General features: G+C 44.9%; 1 protein-coding gene across 1 annotated transcript in view; it reads left to right on the forward strand.

Moving 5' to 3' along the window:
* The window catches only part of ext1b (exostosin glycosyltransferase 1b), a 114359-nt gene that overhangs the window by 75040 nt on the left and 16245 nt on the right, over positions 1 to 23074 (forward strand). Inside the window, exons 2-7 of the mRNA XM_041955173.1 lie at positions 2641 to 2734; positions 6435 to 6542; positions 8277 to 8396; positions 14124 to 14256; positions 17211 to 17329; positions 22430 to 22525. Of these exons, the coding sequence (XP_041811107.1) occupies positions 2641 to 2734; positions 6435 to 6542; positions 8277 to 8396; positions 14124 to 14256; positions 17211 to 17329; positions 22430 to 22525 (670 nt within the window). The remainder of the gene's footprint in view (positions 1 to 2640; positions 2735 to 6434; positions 6543 to 8276; positions 8397 to 14123; positions 14257 to 17210; positions 17330 to 22429; positions 22526 to 23074) is intronic.

Raw genomic sequence — 23074 nt, forward strand, 5'->3', positions numbered from 1 at the left:
GAAGAAGGTAGGGGAAGCAAGCTGTGGCCTCTGAGCCCTGCGTGAAGTGCAAACCAGCAGGAGGTTTGAGGAAAGGAAGAGGAGTTGGGAGAAGGAACAGGGAGGCGGGAGGTGAAGGTGGGTTTACACAGCGGGGGGACGTCCTCGTGTAGGCCTCCTCCTGCGACCTCTTCAACTCATTCAAATCTCCAAACCGCAAACACTCCCTCGTAAAAAGAGAAGCGTCTCGTTCCGGCACGATCCGAGTCGTGCTGAGGTTAAGGTGCGCAGCAGGTGAATCACGCGCCGGGCTGTGCTGCAGCTCTGTCAGCAGCCGCGTCCCAGCCATCCCCTAGCGGCTTTCGAACATTAAAGAACCGAGAAGAGAAGTTTAGAAGTTCCTCCCACGACCGATCAGTTCAAATAGAAACAAATAGAAAACAGTTGTGTTGTATCAAACATACATAAGACAGAAGATCTGACGCTCATGACAGCGCAGTGGTTAGATGAAAGGTTTCAAAAGGCCGCTGTGTGTTAAATCCTCACATTGATGTTCGCCCGCTTTGTGTGCTGTTACACACAAACACACACACACACGCACAAACAGGCACCGTCCAGGCAGACAGCTGGCGTGGAAATATGGGCTACGATAGCTTCTTCGTCTCCATCGAAAGGTGACGGAACGTCAATGTGAGGGCGTGCAGCTGTCGCTTGTTCGCGCCGCGTGTGTGTCTGCGAGGCTCAGTGTGTGTGTACGATAACTGTGTTATGTGCTGCACAGAACATTATGCATGTAGGTGTGAGCGAGGGTGGGATTTTATCACACGCTGTCATGTCCCGGCACTTCATTAGAGCTCGGCTAAAGAAGAGACGAGGCAGCATCTCACCAGCAACATCAGCAATCACCATCAAGCGTGTTTGTGTGTGTGTGTTGTGTTTGTGTGTGTGTGTGAGAACACAGAGCTTGGCTTCCAGCTTTGCCCTGTCAGCTCCGTCCATACAGGCACATACTGAAGGCAGCATCAGCAATCACTGTCACACTACTTCAGTACAATCTACAGTACGTCCACGGCATCGCCAATAGAGCCGTGTGTGTGTGCGTGTATGTGTGTGTGTGTGTGTCCTTTAACCTTCAAGTTCTATAGATTATGGCTAAATGAGAAATGATTTTCTGCCTCACCAGTCTCTTAACCCCCAACCTGAACAACCCTTAGGGCTCATTATTACTTTTTTTTTTTTTTTTTTTGGTTGCAATAAAAAAATCAAATTTAAGAAATAAATAGTAAAATAACATGCAAGTTAAGTGATTTTAAAAAGAGCATTGGCAGCAACTTAAAATGTTTATTGTTTTTTTGTTTATTTGTTTGTTTTGCAGAGGGACCCTGGTGCATAATTAGAATCTCACTTATTCTTTCATCCAGTTTCCATTTCCATATTTTATAAAACACAGCTGTCATTGTTGCAACGAAATACAGTTTACACCAAAGGGTCGTGATCAGTCCTCCCGCAGCAGGAAATGTAACGTTTGGGTGCATGGTGACATAAAATATTCATCAATTATTTTTTAAAAATCAGGCGGTTTATGAGTTGAAATAAATTAAACCTGGTTCTGCAATGCTGGTTAGCATGTTAGCTTTTATTAGCCCTGTGTGTATGTATGAGAGAGTAGGAGTATAAATACTTTATGAAGGAGATCAAACATGGTAATATGAAACAGCATACACACTCACACACTCACACACACATGGCTTGTTCAGTGGTAACACAGAAAAGCAGCATGCATGCAAACACGAACAAGCAGACTGATGCACAGATACACACTGTCTCTCTATTTCTGTCTCTCACACACACACACACACACACACACAGAGCCAGCTGTGTGGTGGAAGCAGGTGTCACTCTCAGCTCATTACCTCTGGCAGGGTTGATCACCCTGTTTGGAGAGCAATAAGACACACCTCGCTGGAGAGATAGACGGATGAGGAGGCAGGAGGAGGAGGAAGAGGAGCTGGCAGGGGGAGGAGGGGAGGGAAGGAGCGTCGGCCTCCTGCTTTAAGAGATAGAGGGATTGAGAAAGGTAGCGAGTGAAGACGAGGGGGCGTGCAAAGGAGCATGTGGTTTGTGAGATAGGAGGAGAGAGGGGAGAACGAGGGAGACAGGAGAGGAGGAGGGATGGAGCTTTTGGAGAAAGAAACGGAAGCAGAAGGAGCTATAAAGAACGATTTATTAGAAATTGGATCATATTTGGTGCGTTTTGGGTATCGTTCCCGTCAGTGAAAACCTCGCAAACATCACTAAAAAGGGGTCAAACAGGGAAGGAAACGAACCCCAGCTGAGAAAACGAAGGTGAAAGCTGCTCAAGTTCAGTTTGACCTCCAGATAAAGATGTAGAGCACACGTCGTGTTTAGCATTAAAAAGCTATGATGTGCTAAGTGCTATTGAGAAAATTAGCTATTGATGCTACATTGACAGTAGCTCATTATGTTTAATACCAGCATCTCCATCAGGCTGCATTGCTCATAACCACTAATAACTCTAATGTTTGTACTGTATGTGTTCCTCTAACTACATAAATGTTTTAAGCGTGTTGCTGTGTCATGTTCGTGTTTATGTCAGTGAACTCATCCTGTGTGTGCGTGTGTGTGTGTGTGTGTCTGCAGGTATGATTATAAGGAGATGCTGCACAACTCCACCTTCTGTTTGGTGCCCCGCGGCAGACGACTGGGCTCCTTTCGCTTCCTCGAGGCGCTGCAGGTAAACAAGCAGCACTCACTCACGCACACACACACACACACACACACACACACACACACACACACACACACACACACACACACACACACAGTCTATTATGAGAGAGCAGCGCACATTAAATTCATGCCTACCAGCAATATTACTGGGAAGAAAACGAATCCCTTCCCACACTCAACCTCCCACTTAGCTTTTGTTTTAATGGTGCTACCTCTAGCATTAAAGGATCACTAAATCATTACCACCTTAATTTTCAGACTAATATTGTAATGAATATAAACAAACCAGACCTTCACTGAAAAGATTAGCTGCTTCTTCCTGCCTCTAAACTGTATTTTACTTCGTGGCACTGGGTTTATTTTGCCGATGAACTGTTAAATTGTTGCCTGACTGTGAAAATTGCAGACAGTGAAATTATCAAAGAGCTAGTGGAAAAATAGAAACGTGTCAGGAAACTCTTGATTTTGTTTGTAATTTAATCATTTTGATCAAGTGTCAGATGAGCAGCCATCATTGCCCAATTTCTCTGAAATTATTGCCCCTCTGATTCTAACAAAGATATATAGTCGATATGACAAACCTCATTTTTGTGCACAAGCTCAAATAAGGACACACCAATTAAATGGTTAATGCTCGTAACAGCATTTTCATGCAGCCTAGTTTCTCCTGGCAGGCAGTTTACTGTGAGAGAGGAAGAGTTTAAACCTGCAGAATTTCACAGTGAAGTCAGTTCATTTCAGTGCATCGCCAATAACAAACCGTCTCCACAGAGCTGACCTTTGCTGAACACCTTTGGGTTGTGGAGACATTTGAGGACACGGCTTTGGGCTTTGTGGGATCAACATTTTTATTTCTTTTTACCATTTTATGACATTTTCTGGACCAACTAACTAATCGATTAATCAAGAAAAAAAACTTACATCATGCACAGTCTAAAGAACAAGAAAACGGCCCAGCAGAGGGAAATGGAAAGAAACTCAGGATGCTGTTGTCACTGGCTAGCCTGTTAGCAATTAGCAACCAGCCACAGCTCTAGAATTAAATATTTTGCAAAGATTGTTGCTGTGACGCTCTGGTTTGGCCACGTTGCATGAACCCTAGCTATAAAGCGGGATGTTAAAATGGCGTACAAAGATAGATCCGTGAGGTTTTGCGCTTTCAAACACCGTATTGTTTGTCATGTTCAGTGAAGGTGAAGCCAGATTAGGGGCTCAAATCTCTGCATGTGACATCACCACACTGCATGCACCATAATAACCTGTGAAGTAAATTCCACCCAATTCTAATAGTGGATCCGCATTTACCTCCACTTTACTCGCTCCTCTCGAAATCCACACACTTCACACCCTGCGCCCCCCCACCACCACCCGTTCATCCATTTCTATAACTGCAGTGCATCAGTACTGCACTGTCCTTTACCTCTCCTCGCCGCACGCGGAGTGCAGCCACATAAGTGCGCTTATCTCACTATCAGCTGCCACACACACACACACACATAACAGCGCACTTCACTCAGGAGGAAAATATGCCCTCTCTCCTCCTTCCTCTCCTCTCTCCTCCTTCCTCTCCTCTCTCCTCCTTCCTTTCCTCTCTCCTCCTCCATCCATCGACTCGCACCGTCTACAGGAAGAGGAGGGAGAGTATTTACAGGCTTTGGTCTTTGCATGAGAAAGCAATTCCTAATAGAGGTCAACCCTGTGTGTGTGTGTACGCCTGAGGTTGTGTGTGTGTGTGTGTGTGTGTGCGGTGGTGGTTTTGTGAGGAGACGTCAGCCGAGCCCGAGGGCCTGCTCTGGTTTAGCTGACACCTTTATGACCTGGGAGTGACAGAGCCGTCATTACATCAAACTCCCACCACGAACACACAAACACACACACGCACGCACGCACACACACACACCAGCTGTTCCCTGTGCCGCTCCTCTCATCCCTCCATCCCTCCATCCCTCCGCCGCTCCTCTCATCCCTCCATCCCTCCGCCGCTCCTCTCATCCCTCCATCCCTGCGCCGCTCCTTTGCCAAAGGTCACATTCAGCCTCACCACCTCCCCTCTTTTCATCTTTTTTTTTTACATCTGTTTATCCACTTTCTCCTCTCTTGATCTTTTTTTAATTCCCCCTTTCTCCTCCTTCTATCATTCCTCCTGCTCGCTCCCTTTGAGTAATTGACTTTCCAGCGACCTGAACTCATTTTAATACTCGCCGTGTCAACAGGTGCGGCTGCGGAAAGACAAAGCGGCCGTCCGTCCGGGTGACGCGAGAACAACCCGAGCAGACTGAATGTTTCCGTTCGGTTTTTCAGGCTCATAAATGATTCAGACATTTCTAGTAATCAGATAAACACAAACAGAATCAGAAACAGAAGCATTAAGCGTGTAATCAAGAAATTCCTTTTGTGCATGTTTGAGTTCTTGTGGTTCGCAAGTGTTAACAGCAAAGTGAATAAATGTTTTCTGTTTGTACATCTGCAGCTCAGTCCCAACTTTGAACTGTTATTTTTACTCGCTCTTTTTGATCTGCTCTCCAATAAATGGCTGCTAATTTTTTTTCCATCTCAGCCGTCATTATGCCGAGTTCCTCGCTCTCTGTGGCTGTACGCCGCCTGCCTGCTTATCTAGATTGCGCGTTCAAGCTTATTTCTGTTTATCAGATTGCTAAGATGCTTTGTGCTCAGCTCATGTTTGATCTTAGGTTTTAATAAAGCTGTGATCTAAGCAACACGTATAGTACAAGTGTAGGTTACATTCGAGCTTGTGTGTGTTTATTCTTACTTTTGAATGAAAGCTGCAGTTTGTTTTTATATTGCTCAAATGACTGTGTGTAATGTGAAAGTGATGAACCCAGAGATCAACAGACTGTGCAGTTCCCCTTAGCGCTAATGAGCGTTTTAGCTTCTTTAAGCTAATTGTTTTGGTGTTAACTCCTGCAGCTTTAATGTTTTGGTTCACTCTCAACACTCTCGTCAGTAGCTTCCAGCAGCAGGCGGCTGTTTTCAGGGTGAAAATCCAGAACGTGTCATGTTCTGCAACACATTCACAACATCAACTTTATAAAATCATGATTCATGAATGTTGTGTTTCCGGCTCGTTCTGCTGCCCCCAAGTGGCCAAAAAAATCTCTTGATTCAGCTTTTGGTCCGTTCTGCAATTTTGCCATTTCCATTAATAGTTTGGAGTTTCTGCCATGTAGAAATTTGTCAGGATGTAATCCAAAAGGTTCAGTGTCTCTCATATAATTAGGGCTAATAATTGTAATTAAGTCTGCAGCGTGATCATTTTGTCGCAGCTGCTTTCCCTCTCACTTATTAAAGTTCAGCCCTTTGATGAGATTTACACTCTGAAACAGCGTCGGGCTGTAGCTGATAAAGTTGGCAGCTGTAATAGGCCTTGTTCTGCATGTGTCATCGGTGTGACGTCCCTACTTTGCTGCTACAAGCCTCACTAGTGATTTTATGTATGATACGTCCACTTGAAACTCAAAGAAAATCCAATTCAACCAAATGGGAAATTTAGAAACAGGAGGACTGATCAATTATAATACAGTCCAGCCTCTGTAATGTTATATGAGAAAAGCAGAATATCACAGCTTTAATAATCAGGATCAATATGTAGCAAATCCGCCACGAGTTAGTGGTAGCTGTGATTGTGTTTGTAAAGGATCGTGTCCAAACTTCCCTCTGTATTTGTGTGTGTGTGTGTGTTTCAGGCTGCGTGTGTGCCGGTGATGCTGAGTAACGGCTGGGAGCTGCCTTTCTCCGAGATCATCGACTGGAACACAGCCGCGGTCATCGGCGACGAGAGGCTCCTGCTGCAGGTAACAGCCCGACGGCGACGCTCTGCAAACCACATGCTCTGCGTATCAGACAGAGGAGCAGCAGCTGATGTAGCGCCTCTCTGACTGTCCACACACACACACACACACTCTGCACTCATATTCGCCCTGATCCTGTTTTGTTTTCCAGTGGAGGGGCTGTCAGCTATTCAAGCAGCATACCAAGTCCTTGAAAATGTCACTCAAATCCTCACATTGTTATATGAGAGCGCAAATAAATAGAATGAGCAAATGGATTTGGCTGAAATTGCTTGAACTTCATGGGGGAAAAAGTAATTATATGCCCATTAAATCTTAATTTGAATGAAGTGTGTAATAATATTGTTTGACATTGAGTTTTATAATGTGGGAGCTCCATCTGAGCTCGCTCTGCAGCGCCACTGTGCCTGAGCCATCCCAGATCGGCCTGCGGATTCATGCACTTCACAGCAATATAATGGGCCAAGATGCACACAAAATACAGTGTGTGTATTAACATATGTTTTTCATTAAATGTGGCATACCTGCACTGTACAGGAAGTATTTACTCCCTCTTTAAAGCAGGAAAATACTGCTCATACAGTGTATTTATTTCCTCACTTAGCAGGAAATACAGTATTTACTGAAGAGTGTTTGTTTTCCTTTATCCCCCTTTATCACGACAAATAAACTCCCATAAGAACTAAAGTACACAGATCAAATAAAAGTATAAAAGTGTTCACCTAATGGCTGCTGCAGCATTTTAGCTTTTCTCCACTAACACAGTTTGATGATGATAGCTGCAGTTGCTGTTATTGTTTGCAAATTCCTCGTGTTGTGTGCTTCATCCCCTTGAATAAAATCAAACGTTTGTTCTGTAAATGCTCAGTTTTTCCTCTGGGACTCTGCCTTTTTAAAAATAGCATCCTTTGCCCTCCATGCTGAGGAATATGGCAGACTTGGCAGACAACGCTGGACTGTAGGCTTTCAAGGAAAAGTTCAACATGTTGGGAATTATGCTTCTAGCAGTGATGCATGAGAAGATCAATACCACTCATATCTGTCTGTCTCGTAAGGCTGCAGCCAGAAGCCGGTTAGCTTAGCTTAGCTTAGCACAAAGACTGGAAACAGGGGGGAAAGCTAGCCTGGCTGGATGAAGGTTCATTTCTCGACCTCAGCTTCACAAAAACATCCTCAACACAAGGTCCCACATTTTTTAAACGCATCTCATGGCCTTCCTCAGCGGATGCCATTGCTCAGTTGTCATGGAGACGGTTTAGTTTGTTCTGCGTGATAGCAAGCGATCGTGGGGACGAGACGACAACTGAGAGCTCCATCTGCTGAGGAAGCCCATGCAGTAAAAAGCTTCGGAGACCTCGGGTTGACTTGGACCTTATTGTGAGATTTATTTAGTTTTTTGATCTTGTAACATCCTGGAATGAAAATACGGCCTCAGTGACAGGACTTGATCTCAGCCATGTGAACTACAGTTTTCCAGTAATGCTCCTGTAAGCAAAATGTTCAAAGGCCGAAATGTTCAACGATTGAGGGCTTTGTTTTTGTTTCTTAAAACTTGTGACTCAACTTGGACTTGCCCCCAAGGACCACTCCAAAAACTTGCAATATCTGCGTCAGCCTACAGTTCAGGCTTTATCTGTTGATGGCAATTTCCGGAGTGTATCTCTGGGACCAATTTTAATCTTCCTGCCCCGGATGAGTGCTGACTGCTGACTGACTGCTGCTGTTTGTCGTTCGCAGATCCCGACCACCGTGCGCTCCATCCACCAGGATAAGATCCTGTCCCTGAGACAGCAGACTCAGTTCCTGTGGGAGGCCTACTTCTCCTCCGTGGAGAAGATAGTGCTGACCACGCTGGAGGTGAGGACTCGCAGCACACATGCACACAACCAGCCGCCCTCTTGGCCTCCCCGCCGTCCTCTCTCCTCCTCCTCCGTCACCGGTCTTTCTCTCAGAGGGCTGCGGTGTCACAGCAGAGTCTCTGCAATCCTCGCTTTATTCTCAGGCCTCTTTTTGCTCTGTTTGATACCAGGATAAAAGCAAAATAAAAGGGCAGAAAGGACATGCGCTCGGAGAATTTCTCACAAGCTGCTTTTTGTTTTGTGTGGTCGAAACAGTTGCAGTCACTTGAATGTCCAGTATATTAGCACAGTTTCTGTAGTGGTGCTGCTGATAGATGTAAAAATCATCATTAGTAGTGTTTGTAGTGGCGCCAGTGGTGTTTAGTGGAGGTTGTAACTGAAGAGAAAACAGTATTCTGCTGTTTTCAGCAGCTTTGCATGAAGCAGTTCAGCTTTCAGTATCTTGTTCATGGGCAGCAGAGTTGAGGGTGAACTGGGCTGAGTTTTGCCGGCTCATCTGGAGCAGTGGTCCCCAACCTTTTCTGTACTATGGCCCAGTTTAATGTCTGACAATATTTTCACGGCCCAGTCTAAAGGTGTAGCAGATAAAAACAAAATAAAATGATAAGATCGGCATTAAAACTGTGGTATTTTCTCTTTAATAATAATAATAATAACAATAATAATGAACGTAAATCCACTTTTTAATCATGTCAAGAGGACCTGGCTGCAGACTGGCACTGTCAGGCACCACCTGTTTTTCAAATTATGTGAAAAAACAAAATAATGGAAATTATTTTTTCTTTCTGTGCGGCCCAGTACCAAATGACCCACGGCCCACTGGTGGGCCGCGGCCCAGGGGTTGGGGATCAATGCTCTAGAGGATCCAAACCTTTTTTTATGAATATTAAACACCCACAGGAGGCTTGAAAACTAAAACCTTCTCAGAGAACAGAGGTGATGAATTACAGTGTCCTCCAAAAGTGTCGTAGAGTTTAAGAAGCTTTCAAGAAGCTTCTTAGGTCTTCAGAGTCCGCAGAAACCTCTCAAATAGCGCCAGCCGCATTCTTTCATGTCCCCACAGTCCATTTTTTAGGATTTGTGTGTTCAGAACAGTCCAAAATATGGCTAATGGCGTAAGCTTGAAAGAAAACTAGTTCATGCAGCGTGTCATCCAACCATGTCTCAAGGCAACAGTGTTTATAGCTGTTCCAAATGGCCACACTCAAAGGCAGGGCAAAAAGCCTGCCATCACAGAGACGAGCGAGATGCAATAATGAAATGAAATGGGGACAACAGAGCACACTTTCAGACAGTTTCAAGGTGTTGCACTCGCCACTCGACAGAAGTAGTTGTGATGAATGAAGTGGGAGAGGTTGAGTTCAAACCTTGCGTACTTTCTCATTGAATTGGGGGCCATCGCGGAGCTGGAGGCAGGTTCATTAGTGTAGACTCGACTCTGAAGTGTGAGTGTTTTAGTAAGTTTTGAAGGAAAACTGATCGCTGTTGGATCCAAACTGAACACAGCTGCTGTTCTTGCTGGAGGACAAACCACCGAAAATATCTTTCATGCTTAAAAGACAGAAAGTCCATTAGTATTAAAGTGCGATCTGTATCCGGACGCGTTATCCAGATAAGGAGAAACGCGTGCTAATGCAAGGTGTGATTGAAATGTGATCGGACCTGCCTGACCACATCTGGAGGTTGTCTGGCTCGCGTTGTGTTCGGATCTTAAGTGTAAGTGCAATCCAGACAACACGTTGGCGTCCGTACGCAACACAATATTGATACAGATATTTGTTTTTAGCTAACATAAAATAAGCGAGCAAGCGAGAAACTGAAAGAGACAGGCCTCTAATTACTGATTATTGTGTGACTGAGTATTCTGTGCCATGAAAGCACCAAAAGATGCATTTTTCAACAGAACTGTGTGAACAATAAAGCAGTACAGGTGTGAAATGAATGATATACAGTAAGAAATGAGTGTGTTTGTGTGTGTGTGTGTGTATGTGATGCAAGCTGATCTGCTGTTAACAAGGCAGATAGTTTATCTAGCAGCACGCTGCTGCAGCACAGCGGGACAAACTGATGCAATGTTTTTACTACAAAGAAATGAATAACTTCATGTATTACTTAAGCCATAATTGCCGAATTTACAAGAGGAGACAAATCATTAGGAATCTGTGGTAGACATAGTTTCACAGAGTTTATAAAGTTTCCTCTAACGCAACAACTCACAAAATTCTCTGATTTTTTAAGGGAGTCTGGGGCTCATTAGGTGCCACCTCAGATTACTCATATGCAGTAATCTACATTTTGTATATACGTATATGTATGAAATCAGTATTTTGATTTCAGACGACGAGAAGACATTAAAAATGTCAGGTGTAAACACAGAGGCAAGATCAGACTGTTTATTATCCAGATGATGTGTCTGGACTCAGATCCCATTTTAATTCCAGGCGTAAATCGGATGAGATTCAGGCTTTAAGTTCAGAGGCCTCCATCCTTGCTCTGACCTCGTACTGTCATCCGCATCCGCTTTATTAACAACAATCGAGTTTAGAAAAATTTGTGACTGGAAAAACAATTCATAGCATCTAATCCCCGATCCCCATTATTCAGTTTAAACAAGTTGTTTATAGATGCAGAGATAACACCTGGGCTTACTGCTGGCTCCACGCTGTGGTTACAAATGTCGTCTTCTTCCTGCCTCGTCTCTCACCCGAGCATCCCATCACGCATTTCATTTCCTCTCTCACTGCGTCGCTAAAGCCTCGGAGCAAGAATCCCCTCAATGCTGCAGTCCTACTTATGGTATCACCTCCCGAATCTTACATCTGAATTAGACTTCTACACACACACACACACATGCCTACACACTCCTAAAACACACACGTAATGCGTCGAGGCTTCAGCGTCTGGAGTCTGTCTGACTTTAGCGAGCTCTCTGGTGTGTTTGTTATCTTGCCCTGTCTCTCGCTGTCTCTCTCTCACACACACACACACACGCGCACACACACACCAAGAGTCTCATGCATGCATCTCCATATGTCAAGGTGTGTCAGCGCAGATACACGTGGCACCACCCGGGCATAACCTCGCTGACATGTTGTCACTCTGCACTAAAGAGCAAGGTGACACCGAGAAAGTGTGTGTGTGTGTGTGTGTGTGCGTGTGTGTGTGTACACTGAATACAGCAAAGGCTCAATGCTTAATCCTGACTGACTGTCCTGTAAAAAGAGTGGTGGGAGAAGGGGCGAAGAGGAGAAGGGGTGACACATGTAAATGGCGTTGCCGTGGCAGCCCATGAGATAACGAGCGATATGGTTTATTCATCCTGTCGAGGCTTCATCCTCCTTCCTCCTCTTCCTCTTCCTCACTGCAGATCTGCGATGATACAGGCGCGCGCACACACTCCGACGTCTTGACAGATTGAACCTCCTCACATACATTCACAAACACTCTTTTATTGACTTCCCACATCCACTCCAAAGTGTGTGCGCGAAGTCGGCGAGCGGGCAGGAAACGCGAGTTCAGCCTATCACGCGCCATTTCCTGTCAGCAAGCGGACGCATCTCGACCAATCACAAGGTCAATATTCGGCAGGCCTGTGCCGCCGGTGCACCTATTAAACTCACCTATTAAAGCCGAGCTCACAGCGCGCCACTCACAGGGAGAAGCAGGATTTATCTATCATGCTCTAATTGGTTGATTGTGGCTGTTCTGGGGTGAGATTGAGTCGTCCATCATGTCCCGACTGAGGGCTGCCGACGGGGGAGGAGCGGCAGCCAAGCGAGCAAAATTGCCCCTCATAAGGTGTAAGGGCTCGGGGTTTTTAAGGTGGCAGGCGGCGTTTTTATAGAGAAGTTAACGGATTCCGAGTTAATCTGCTCGGCTGAGGCAAATGGTTATCGACCGCCCTCGGGGAAAGTTTAAAAAAATAAAAAAAAACCTTGCACGGTGCACGGTTTTTTCTCTCTTTCGTCACATCACCCGCCTCCTCGTGATGAATTTTTATGTTGCTTTGTCAATATTATTACAGCAAACCCCCTCCAGGTGTATCATTAACTGCTCGGCCCACCTGACTCACCTCTTCCTACGCGTGACCCAGTAGCGAAGCTGTAAAACACTGCCACAAACCTGTGTCTCTTTTACTGAAGCAATTCAGCATGGCTCAAGGGCACAGCAGCGATATCTCTTCCCTCTCTGCCTGTCCGGCCGAGGCCCGACGGCGAGGAGGAAAATAGCGGCCGTTCTGGCGTCCGCCCGTTTGACTGACTGCTCTATTTGGGCGCAGAAAGGATCGGGGCGGGCCTGATTGACTGGTGCTCAGATGCAGCTGATGACTCTGCCTCCGCGGGACCGGCCGGCTTCCGTCCGGTTTGTCTGCGGAGGAAATATTACACAATAACATGGATTTATCTCGCCGTCGGCTTTGTGCTACAGCGATCCGCTCCTGACACAATCAATAGCCGCTGTTGAGGTGATACAAAGCAACCGTTTGGAAAGACGCCTCACAGACTCGCTTTTCTATCAGTTTTTCAGCCGCTCTAATTCATCAACTGGGCTTTGAATAACGCTCTGAATATCTCTCTGAACTGAAACGAGCTCACAGGAGTTGGAACATTAGCCGCGTTGGTATTCATTCACGTTTATGACTGTCTGCTTCTTGGCTTTTTTTTTCTTGTGTGTGTGTGTGTGAAAACTCATTTCGCAGTGTTTTATAGGTGTGATTACAAGGCTCATTGATCAAATCCTTAATATTTCATCCACCATAATCTGAAAGGCAAACGTTTGTTCCTTCATCAACACAAACATTTCAGATTTTTACGAGTCGGCGCTGATCTGAGCCAAATATTACTCAGTCGTAGTTTTTGTGTTTGTTGTAGCTTCTTTTTTTTTTCGGCCGAGCGGCCTGAAGAAAAGAGCTCCTGCTGTAATTACAGTGACACAAGTTTGATCCTGGCAACACACTGTGCGGCCGCCAGAGCCACACAGATCTTTGTGGGTTCCTTTAATGTCCGACATCGAAAAGCTTCAGAGTGAGATCAGACCTGTTTCTCCCCCACAGACAGTCAGCATCCACAGCTTCTTTTGGACAGATTGTTAATTAATGTCTTGTTTGGGCACTTTTGGAAACACTTCTTTTATTGATGATTGATTGTACACACAAGAACAGTGGATAGTGGGTTTTTACCTGTCAGCTAAGAAAAAACTATGCTATCGGATTGCATTATGGGAAATGTAGGATACAATGCTTTTGGAGTTGGCCCATATTAAGGACTGTAAGTCAGGATATTTCTGCCTCTGCTGCTTTGATTTTGATCAGTCTTTTATCTATTTCTTGCAAGTTCACCAGTGGAATTTATGGAATTACATAACTGTACCCCTGTCATATAAACGTAGTGTTATTCACTGCATTGAAGGAGTCTGTCTCGAAATTTTGCATCTCAAAATCTGTATCCTGAGGTCATTCGTTAGTAAAGGGGAAAAACTTAATATCAGAAAAGAAGGATTTCAGGAAGAGCAGCAGATGAGAGACATAGAAGAATAGGTGGCTTATGTCCAGAGTAGACAGCAAGTTGCGGTATTTCATGTTTCCTATAATTAATTGTCCAAAAATGGTTGAAACTGTAACATATGAAAACGTCCGGCCCTTGAAACTGAATGTGAATTAAAGATAAACACCCTCAGCTCATTGATTTTTGGTCTGACGTGTGTTTCCACCTGTTTCCGTGTGTAGATCATCCAGGACCGCGTGCTGGAGCACGGCTCCAGGAGCAGCCTGATGTGGAACAGCCACCCCGGGGGCCTCTTCGCCCTGCGGCAGTACTCCGGATACCTGGGAGACTTCCCCTTTTACTACGCCACACTGGGTCAGTAACACACATCGTAAACTGTGCAAAAATGTGTGCTACATAACAGCAATCGCAGAGTACACGCGGGTGTAGCGATGAACTGATCCGTAAAGCTTGGTGAGAAAAGCTTCTCTCGAGATGTCTTCATCAGCTGGCGTCAGATGCTTGGGAAGGACACTCTGTAGAAGTTGGTGGAGCTGCAGCTGTGGGGGGTTTTGGACTTTGTCTGACCAGCAGAAATATGGCCCCCAGCCCTGATCTACCGCCCTCCACCAGCGGCTGCGTCCAGCAGCAAGTGGAGTGGAGGAATGGGCCTTTGACGGATGTTTGTGTTAGTCCTGCTGACACACCAGCCCGTCCATCAGTGCTTTTTTAGAGTCAGCATTGCTACTGCTGCTGCCGCTACGGTTCAGCGGCGCCGCGATTTCTCCCGCCGCATATCTGTGACCCGGGAACCTCTCCACCCCTCACTTCTTCGCTCCATCATCATATCACCAGCACGCAAACGCGGTTGATGAAGCGCTCGGGATGGAGGGCTGATATTAAAATGGATGAGCGCAGTGACAGGCCTGGATTACAGCGCCGGCAACTTCATTTGTTTGTCAAAGGGGAACCAATTAAAACACGGATGGGTTTTTAGGAGACAAGGTGTCTTGTCGCTGATGGGTAAAAGAGAAAAATCAAAGACGTAGAGTTTGTTTCTAAGTGACACTTGCTCTCTGAGAGCTGATAACAAGACACACACACTCATCATGCATATTAACACTGAGACACGCACACAGTTGTTGCTTTAGTCGAGTGGATGTTTCATTCATTAGATATGGATTTTTGCCTAATAGCAGTATCTATACTCAAGGAAAATGGTTAAAGGGTAACTCTGGTATTTTTTAAATCTGAGCATTTTAAAGGGTCAGTTTGGATCCAAACTAGCATGTTAACACACCTCAGTCACACAATAACACAAATAAACTAAACGACTGAGCCAGCAGTCGACCAGCAACTCCCCTGTTCTATGAGGTAAAATTGCTGTTTTTGTCAAAGGAGTTTGGTGGATTTGAGCAGAGCGATGTAACAGCTCACTGTCTGAGAAGGTCTGTCTCTGCAGGGATCTTTTCCATAAGGTAAGACACTAACAACCGGGAAAGACAAGCACATTTTAGTGGACGTACTTGGACGGGTGCATTCCCCCCCCCGTGAGGATTACATTAAAGACATTGCAGCCTGTTTCGCAGCTGCCGGCTGCCGTGATCTGCTGCACCAGTTCCAAAACTTGTCGTGCCTGTTAGTCATTTAGACCCGAGAATATGTCAGAAATAGGGCCGATGTTTAAAGATACCAGAATTACCCTTTAATATGAGTTTTATTTAAATAATGTAGCTATGAATTAAAAGATAAACAAAGCTATATTAAACTTGAATGGAGAAAAAGTGCTGTTTACTGCTTTGCAATGTCTTTCTCCAAGACACCCATGCACACTATGTGGCCAAAAATAAGTGGACACCAGAACAGTACAGTTTAATAATTTGCTATAACAGCCTTTCCAAAACATTTGGAGTCTGGTTGCAGGGATTTGCTCCAATCAGCCACAAAAGTGTGATAGAGGTTGGCCACTGATGTTTGCTGATAGGGCCTGGGTATCATTCCTGAGCTGTTGGATGGGGTTCAGGTCAGGTCACGGAAACCAGACCTAACTGGGAAGATGATTTCTTGACTTTTGTGCGCAAAGGAAACTGTTGTGCTAAAACAGGGCAACACAAGGGCCGTCCTCAATCTGTCCCCCCAGGTCTCAGGTCCCCATCAAGGGGTCCCAAGATAAATCAGAGGGTGTACGTTATGATTAACGGGATAGGAAAAAAGTTCTGCCACAAAATGACAATTTTTGTTTTGTTTTTATGTGCGCTTTAGTTTTAACTGCTGGTTTCTTGTTAAAATGTTGGATAGTTTCACTATTCACTAAAAAACATCCCCCGACTAAAAGTATGTTGAACCGGCATGTCCATTTACTTTTGGCCAAATAGTGTATCTCAAGTAACCAGAGTCACTGTGAGATTAAATGGCCTCAAACAGCAGAATCCCTCCTAGAGCAGCCTTTTGTGTTGCCATAAACATGTAGCCAGTGAGATGTGTAATGTGCTGATACAGGATGTGATAAAAAGCCGCTGAGAATCATGCGCTAAAGGCAGACAACAGCATGCGCATCCAAAATTTACTACATGCCGCATGACACTAATTGTGCTTCGGGTTTTGTTCAATGTTTCATGAAAGTCTGTTTATGGGCTTGTTACAAATTTACGTCCCAGGTGTTTAAAAACTCTGCACACTCTTAACTTTTTCATCGCAAATCACACGGAGAGTTTACCAAGTTTTAAGACTGCGGATATTCCTCATCATAAAAGTTGCTTCGTGGCGGAAAGGAGACTGTAATGCTATCTCCTCGGCGCCATGCTTTGTTGGTTTGGGTTAGATTAGATTTAAATTAGGAAAAGTTGAACGTCCTCTATGATCCGTCTTGCTCAATATCTTATTTCCTGCTCATTTTCAGCCTCGATTACTCTATTCCAACATCAAGTCAGACTGAATTTAAAGTCACATCAGCACTTAGTCGTCTGCACGGCGGCTTGCAGACACAGCCGAAGAGTTTCCAAAATGAAATATTCAGTGATCAAGAGATTTGGCATTTTCAAAACACATTAACGTTGCTGAATATTTTAAGAGTGGCTTGAAAACGTACATCCCTGACAATTAAATCATCTATATTTTTTGAACTGCTGACAGACTCGTTTCAAGTAACATCTTTCACTGAAAATAGTTCTGAAGTGTTTGGGACTGAGAGCCTTCAGTTCTCCTCCGGCTTCATTCTCATCAAAGAGCCTGAAATGGCCCTGATGGCTGACAGGCGGATCGCCGTGTTTCAGCCAGCGCTGCTTTCTGGATCTGCTTTAATGAGTGACCAACTTTCTGTTGTGTTTCAGGTATTAAACCGTACCCCAAGTTCACAGCGGTCATCCACGCCGTGTCCCCTCTGGTGTCCCAGTCCCAGCCCATACTCAAGCTCCTGGTAGCTGTGGCCAAGTCCCAGTACTGCGCACAGGTAAAGGATTTATGTGTGTGTGTGTGTGAGTGTGTGTGTGTCAGCACTGCAGCATCGCCCGGAATCTCCCACTGATCTCCACCTTGTGACTCCCCAAATTGTGCCGCATTATGTGGTTCATATGGCTGCTTTGCGATCGCATTTTCCAACCAGAGCAACAACAGCGCTCAACCTCCATCCCCGTGTGTGTGTGTGTGTGTGTGTGTGTGTGTGTGTGTGTGTGTGTGTGTGTGTGTGTGTGTGTGTGTGTGTGTGTGTGCGCCTCCGTTGGATTGAATTAGAGCAGCAGTTTGCAGCGCTGCTACATCTGTCTCCATGGCAGCGAAACCCCCTTCAGCACAGCTGGAGACGGCATGTATTGATTCCCCTGCTTGCTCCTTACCAGCACGGGAAATGAAATGGAATTTGCTCCCCAATGGCTGGTTTTTGTGTGTGTGTGTGTGTGTGTGTGTGTCTGTTTGTTTGTTTGGCCAGCAGAGCGTATGAAAAAGCGAGTTTGTATTTTGTGTAGGAGGGATGCGTTTCCGTGCGAGTGCCGTGTGTGAATGTGCAGCCCTGCGGTTGTGTGTTGTGTGCGTGACAGTAATTGTTTGGCCAGTGGAAGATACAATATGAATGCATGTGTGCGTGGGCGGGGTGCTTGTACAGTACATGTGTGTGTTGAGGAATATAAACATTGTTTTCCAAACCCCTTTTTTTTCATTTAACACAAGAAGCCAAACTTCTCGAAACGTTAAAGAGAAACTGAATCCTACATTTCCCATAATGCAAAGTAGTATTTTTTTTGTTATGGCTTCCCTGCCTGTTAAAAACTCTACACTTCTAGTTTGTCTTCTGTTAAACAGTTTTCAGTGACTGAGCAGCACTTCTCGTGAACATTAAATTGACTTTAAAGGGTGAATTTGGTGGTGTCCCTTTAAATGTTGACCATAAACAAGCAGCCTGGCATCCGTTTTGCCTGAATAAACTACAGTAAAAAACTGAGCAAAGTTATTGTAAGTCAATTCATGACAAATCTAAGATGACTCGATGTGGTGATGCGGTCAAAAGCTCCAGAACGAGCGAGTAAGTGGCCCTTGAGTGGAGATTGTTGCGTCGCATGATGGAAAAATCGGTAGAGTACAGATCTGAGGGCCAAACGTTGAGGCATTCGCAATCAAGACACATTTCAGCCGGAGGTTCGATATGAGAGATCAGCATCAGATATACCTGCTTCTGTGCCGGTCAAATATCTTTTTATTTATGTTATGTACGCACATTATGTGCACTCGTCTGCCTCATTTACGGTTGTTCATTTTCAGGTGGATTTTGTTTGTCCAGTAGCCAGAAGCACCTAATTTTGAGATCGAGATGAGATGAGAGTGAGAGGAGGTCCTGCATCCTGCTGCAGAGGAAATGTTAAAGTTATGTAATAGTCAGTGTTTCATTATGGACATACTAATGAATTTTCCATTAAAGAACATTTTTGTTTATCCTGGCAATTATAGCTGTTAGAAAGAAAGAAAATCAGGTCAGATTTTTGAAACTAATAAATCAGTCGGTGCATCTGACGTCCAGTCTTGCGTCTGTGTGGTAAAATTTAACATTATCGGCACGAGTTCAGCGGAGAAAGGCTCTCCTGACAGCGGGCTGAAGGATGCACTCTGCCTGCTTAACTTTTACGGAGGTGCTTTTGTGTTCGCGTTCATCAGGCTGTGCATGCCAGGTACGCAGCCGGGGTGTTTTCTTCCACTCTCGGCGCACAGAAAAGAGGGGGAGGGGGTTGCTGGGCTACGAGCGGATGAGGAAAGGGATATAAATAAATGAACGGTAGGGGGAGAATGAAAGAACACAGAGGGTAGAGGAAGCTAAATTGGACACAAGAAAGCTTCTTGCATTCTGACACAGCAGTGGCCTCCTGCTGCGCACGTGCACGTGAATGCGTGCACGAGTCCTGCAGACACACCGACAGTGTCTTCACCATTTTCATGCACACACACACACACACACACACACACACACACACACACACACACACACAGAGGCATACATGCACGCCGTCAACACCCGGAGAGGACTGGTGAGCTCACAGAGGCACCATCTGTCTCTCTAGTCAAACAGGAATACAGCCCTGTAAGAGTGGATTAACGCCTTTCTCAGCTGTGTGTGTGTGTGTGTGTGTGTGTGTGTGTGTGTGTGTGTGTGTGTGTGTGTGTGTGTGTGTGTGTGTGTGTGTGTGTGTGTTTGGCGCAGAGATCCAGACTGTATACCTGTTGTTATCTTATAATGACAAACACTTTCTCGCCTGTACTGGGCCTTGCGAGCGATGCTTGTTTTGTTCTTTATCTGTATTTGCTGATAATAATGAGATAATTTTGCCATTCATCAAACAGCTGCGTGTCCCCGGTTCCTTTCTTTTTTCCCTCTCCTCAAACATACAGCTGCTGCACATCGGCGCAGACAATCCGAACGGCTCCCAGCTCATGATTTGGCAGGTCCAGTCAGGGTGCAGAGTCCCCCGAGGGGAACCGCTGCTGCGAGTGACGTAGTTAATGTCAGAATAATGTGAAACTTTATTGATCCCTGCAGGGAAATTTTTGCGGTTGGGCTCCATCAGGGACGTCTGAGCACAGTGTCGGCTGCAGCTCTGCACTGTGGAACTGGGATGGATTAATTTACTGAGTTGTTCAAGGACGTTTCAGCAGGGCAGATGTTAGCTGACACGTTCATCTCTGGGGATAAAAATATGTTGATACTGGTTGTTTTTGTGCTCTGCTTTGCTTTGTCTTTAAGTCTCAGTTTAATTTAATAATTTATCAACCTCAGATTTATGAGAAGATTCACTAAACCCTTTACCTGTATAGTATATAAGAAACTGAGTGACATACTATTTAAATTTACTCTTTTTTCTGAGAATTTGGTAAGTTTTTCCTAAAGAAAAAACGCCAAATAAAGTTTGCTGAAAAATACCAGCATTCATACTAAAATTGCTAAATTTTTGAATGTGGTTTTGATGGACATGACTGTCCCACAACAGAATTGGAGGAACTGGAGGTAAAGCATGGCAGGTGGTGGTGCCTGTAACTGGGCCGACATTGATAATTATTGATTGTTTTTACTTACAGCGTATTAACGTCACCCGACTTTACGGCGGCGCAACACAGTTCAGGCGTGTGTGATGCTTTTTATCATTGTGATCGTAATGATTCGAATATAAAGTGGGGAAACTGGGTTCATCTAATACAATTACTTATTGACTGTAGCAAAGCTTGGTTAACATGTTCATCCAGCAGCGTGTTGGTCCTCTTCTACTAAACTGTCTAACTAAGACAATAAGAGTGTAGCTCACAGGAACACTAATCATTGCTGCCCTCTGGTGATCGGGAGTATTAACACCTTTTACAGTGACAATGGGCACAATTATAGATAAAATTTGTCAACATTTGAACAGGCTGTGCCACTGCAACACAGTTACTTTTATTAGACATAACTAGAAGTCTCTGGAACTAATTACGAATTTTCAGTAACTTATTAACTAAGTAAGTTTGTATTCCCGCTCTTGATCGTGATGGTTTTGTCGTGCAGTCGATACATAATGATTTTCTGTTATTGGTCAGACTTAAAAAATAAAAAAAAACTGCCATACTGGCGTCCTTTTTTATAAACATTTTCCTCGAATGAGATGCTAACTCTTGGCTGTAGAAATACCGCTCAGCTAACTAGGTAGGTTGTAAGCTAAGCTAGCTAGCTACACATGCTAACAGACTGCAGTGTTAGAGTAGATAAACACACTGTTCGGTTTGTTCTGTTTGAAAAGGCTAAAAAAAACCCACCACCCTCCAAACTCTACTAATACTAATACTCTTACTGCTGCGCCACGAACACCACATCTCGACAGGCCTGCCGTGTCTCGTTACGCTTGCTATGCTATGATTGGATAATTGCAGTTTGGGGGAGGGGTTTAGCGATGCATGAGAAGACCAGGCTGAGATATATTGGTGTGAATGTGTGTGTGAGGGCAGACGGGAGTCATGTCATGTGTGTGTTCCTCATCAAGCATTAATGAGGTCCACCGCGGTGGTGCCGTGACCGGGGAGGGTTAACTCCATGTGACACTTCCATGTTGGCTGATGTGCATGTCCACAGTGCGGCTGTGGCTGGAGAACACGAATCCTTCGTGTAAAAACACCATCTGATTAGAGGCGGAGCGTGACATCACTTGTCGAGCAACGTGTCGCAGTTAGAAATGAAATCTGACAATGTAACGTGATTGATTTGGGACTGAAGCAAACCATTGTGGAGCCGTAATTGGAAATGTTTTATCACTTCAGTTGCCCTTCTGGCTCTTTAACATTCAATCAGCCTGTAATAAGGTGACATTTGCTGCGCCGCAGGTCACATAAATGTCACATGTTCCGTTGCTGATTCGGGAACACGCCGCTGCGAGTTGTTTTTGGTCGGAGAAAATCAAATTACACTGCGTTCCAAATTATTATGCACATCCCATTTCTTTTTCAAGGCTGGTTTTTCCTAAACAGTCAATACAGTTGATGTTTTTTTATCCTCATCAGTTCTATGGAAGATATTACAAGCTCTCATCCACTGAACTTGTGTAGAGTTTCTGCCTGTATTTCACTGGAGGATGCCAGTATTGTCTCTCTGAGCGGTTGTCTTGAGGAAGACTGCCCCCCGCCCTTATAGACTTTCACTCTGAGCCCGCGGCAAACATTCCCCTTGGCGAGCACTGGTTAGCGGTGGCCGAAATACAGCTTCACGCACAACTGCAAGCTTCTTTGTACTCCAGAGACTCCAGCAGCTTCAAATGCCTGTTCAGCAGTGGTGCTCTACAGCTGCCCCTTTAAACTATGAGTTTGCCTGACAGAAAATTTCCTTAAGCCTTTATCTGAATTCATCTGTGCTCTGAATCACACACAAATCTTTCAACAGCTCGATGATTTCTCTCAGGTTTTTCTCAAAGTATCGATTGTTTTCATGCCTTTTTGCAAGACGGGCAAAAACTGCCAACGAGCCGAACTGAAATCCTGCTGATGCGTCGTTATAATCTGGCAGCGCAGCGCAGTTAGTTGGTGCAGTTAATAAGATTTTTCGTCTTTCCTTTAGATCATCGTCCTGTGGAACTGTGACAAGCCTCTACCTGCCAAGCACCGCTGGCCCGCCACCTCAGTGCCCGTCATCGTCATCGAGGGAGAGAACAAGGTGAGCCTCAGCACACACTCCTCCTCTCAGGTACCTCGGAGGCGCGATCGCTATCATTTCTAATTACGCAGCTCATCTCATGCATATTCTCTGAATGTAAAGCTACTGTGTCCTGACGCATAGCATCCAGTCTGAGAGTTTGTGGGAGTTAATGAGTTTCGATTTGTGCTGCACTGATTCCATTAAAGGACAGTTTGTGTGGTTTTAATTAAAGCTCAGTAATGGGAATAATATACATCGGGGGGCTAATGCATATTGTTAGGAGAGATAAGGAGGCAGTAAAGCACATATGCACAGTCGCTTTTGTTTTTTATGCATTTATTGCTGTTTGTTCTTTACTTTAATCGCAATGAAATATCTAATTAACTGGAGAAGGTGACAAAAGTTCTCTGGAGAAATAAGTTACAGTTGAGCTGGATTGTGCTCTGTATAAATGCACGCGATGAATTCATGCACAGAAAACGACCACATTGATTTAATTATGTTTCAGGTTTGATTTTCCCTTAATGTGTCCAATTACTCATGAGCGTCACATCCAAGCAGCCTTTC

This window comes from Chelmon rostratus, chromosome 16 (assembly GCF_017976325.1).
Source record: "Chelmon rostratus isolate fCheRos1 chromosome 16, fCheRos1.pri, whole genome shotgun sequence".
Taxonomy (NCBI): Eukaryota; Metazoa; Chordata; class Actinopteri; order Chaetodontiformes; family Chaetodontidae; genus Chelmon; species Chelmon rostratus.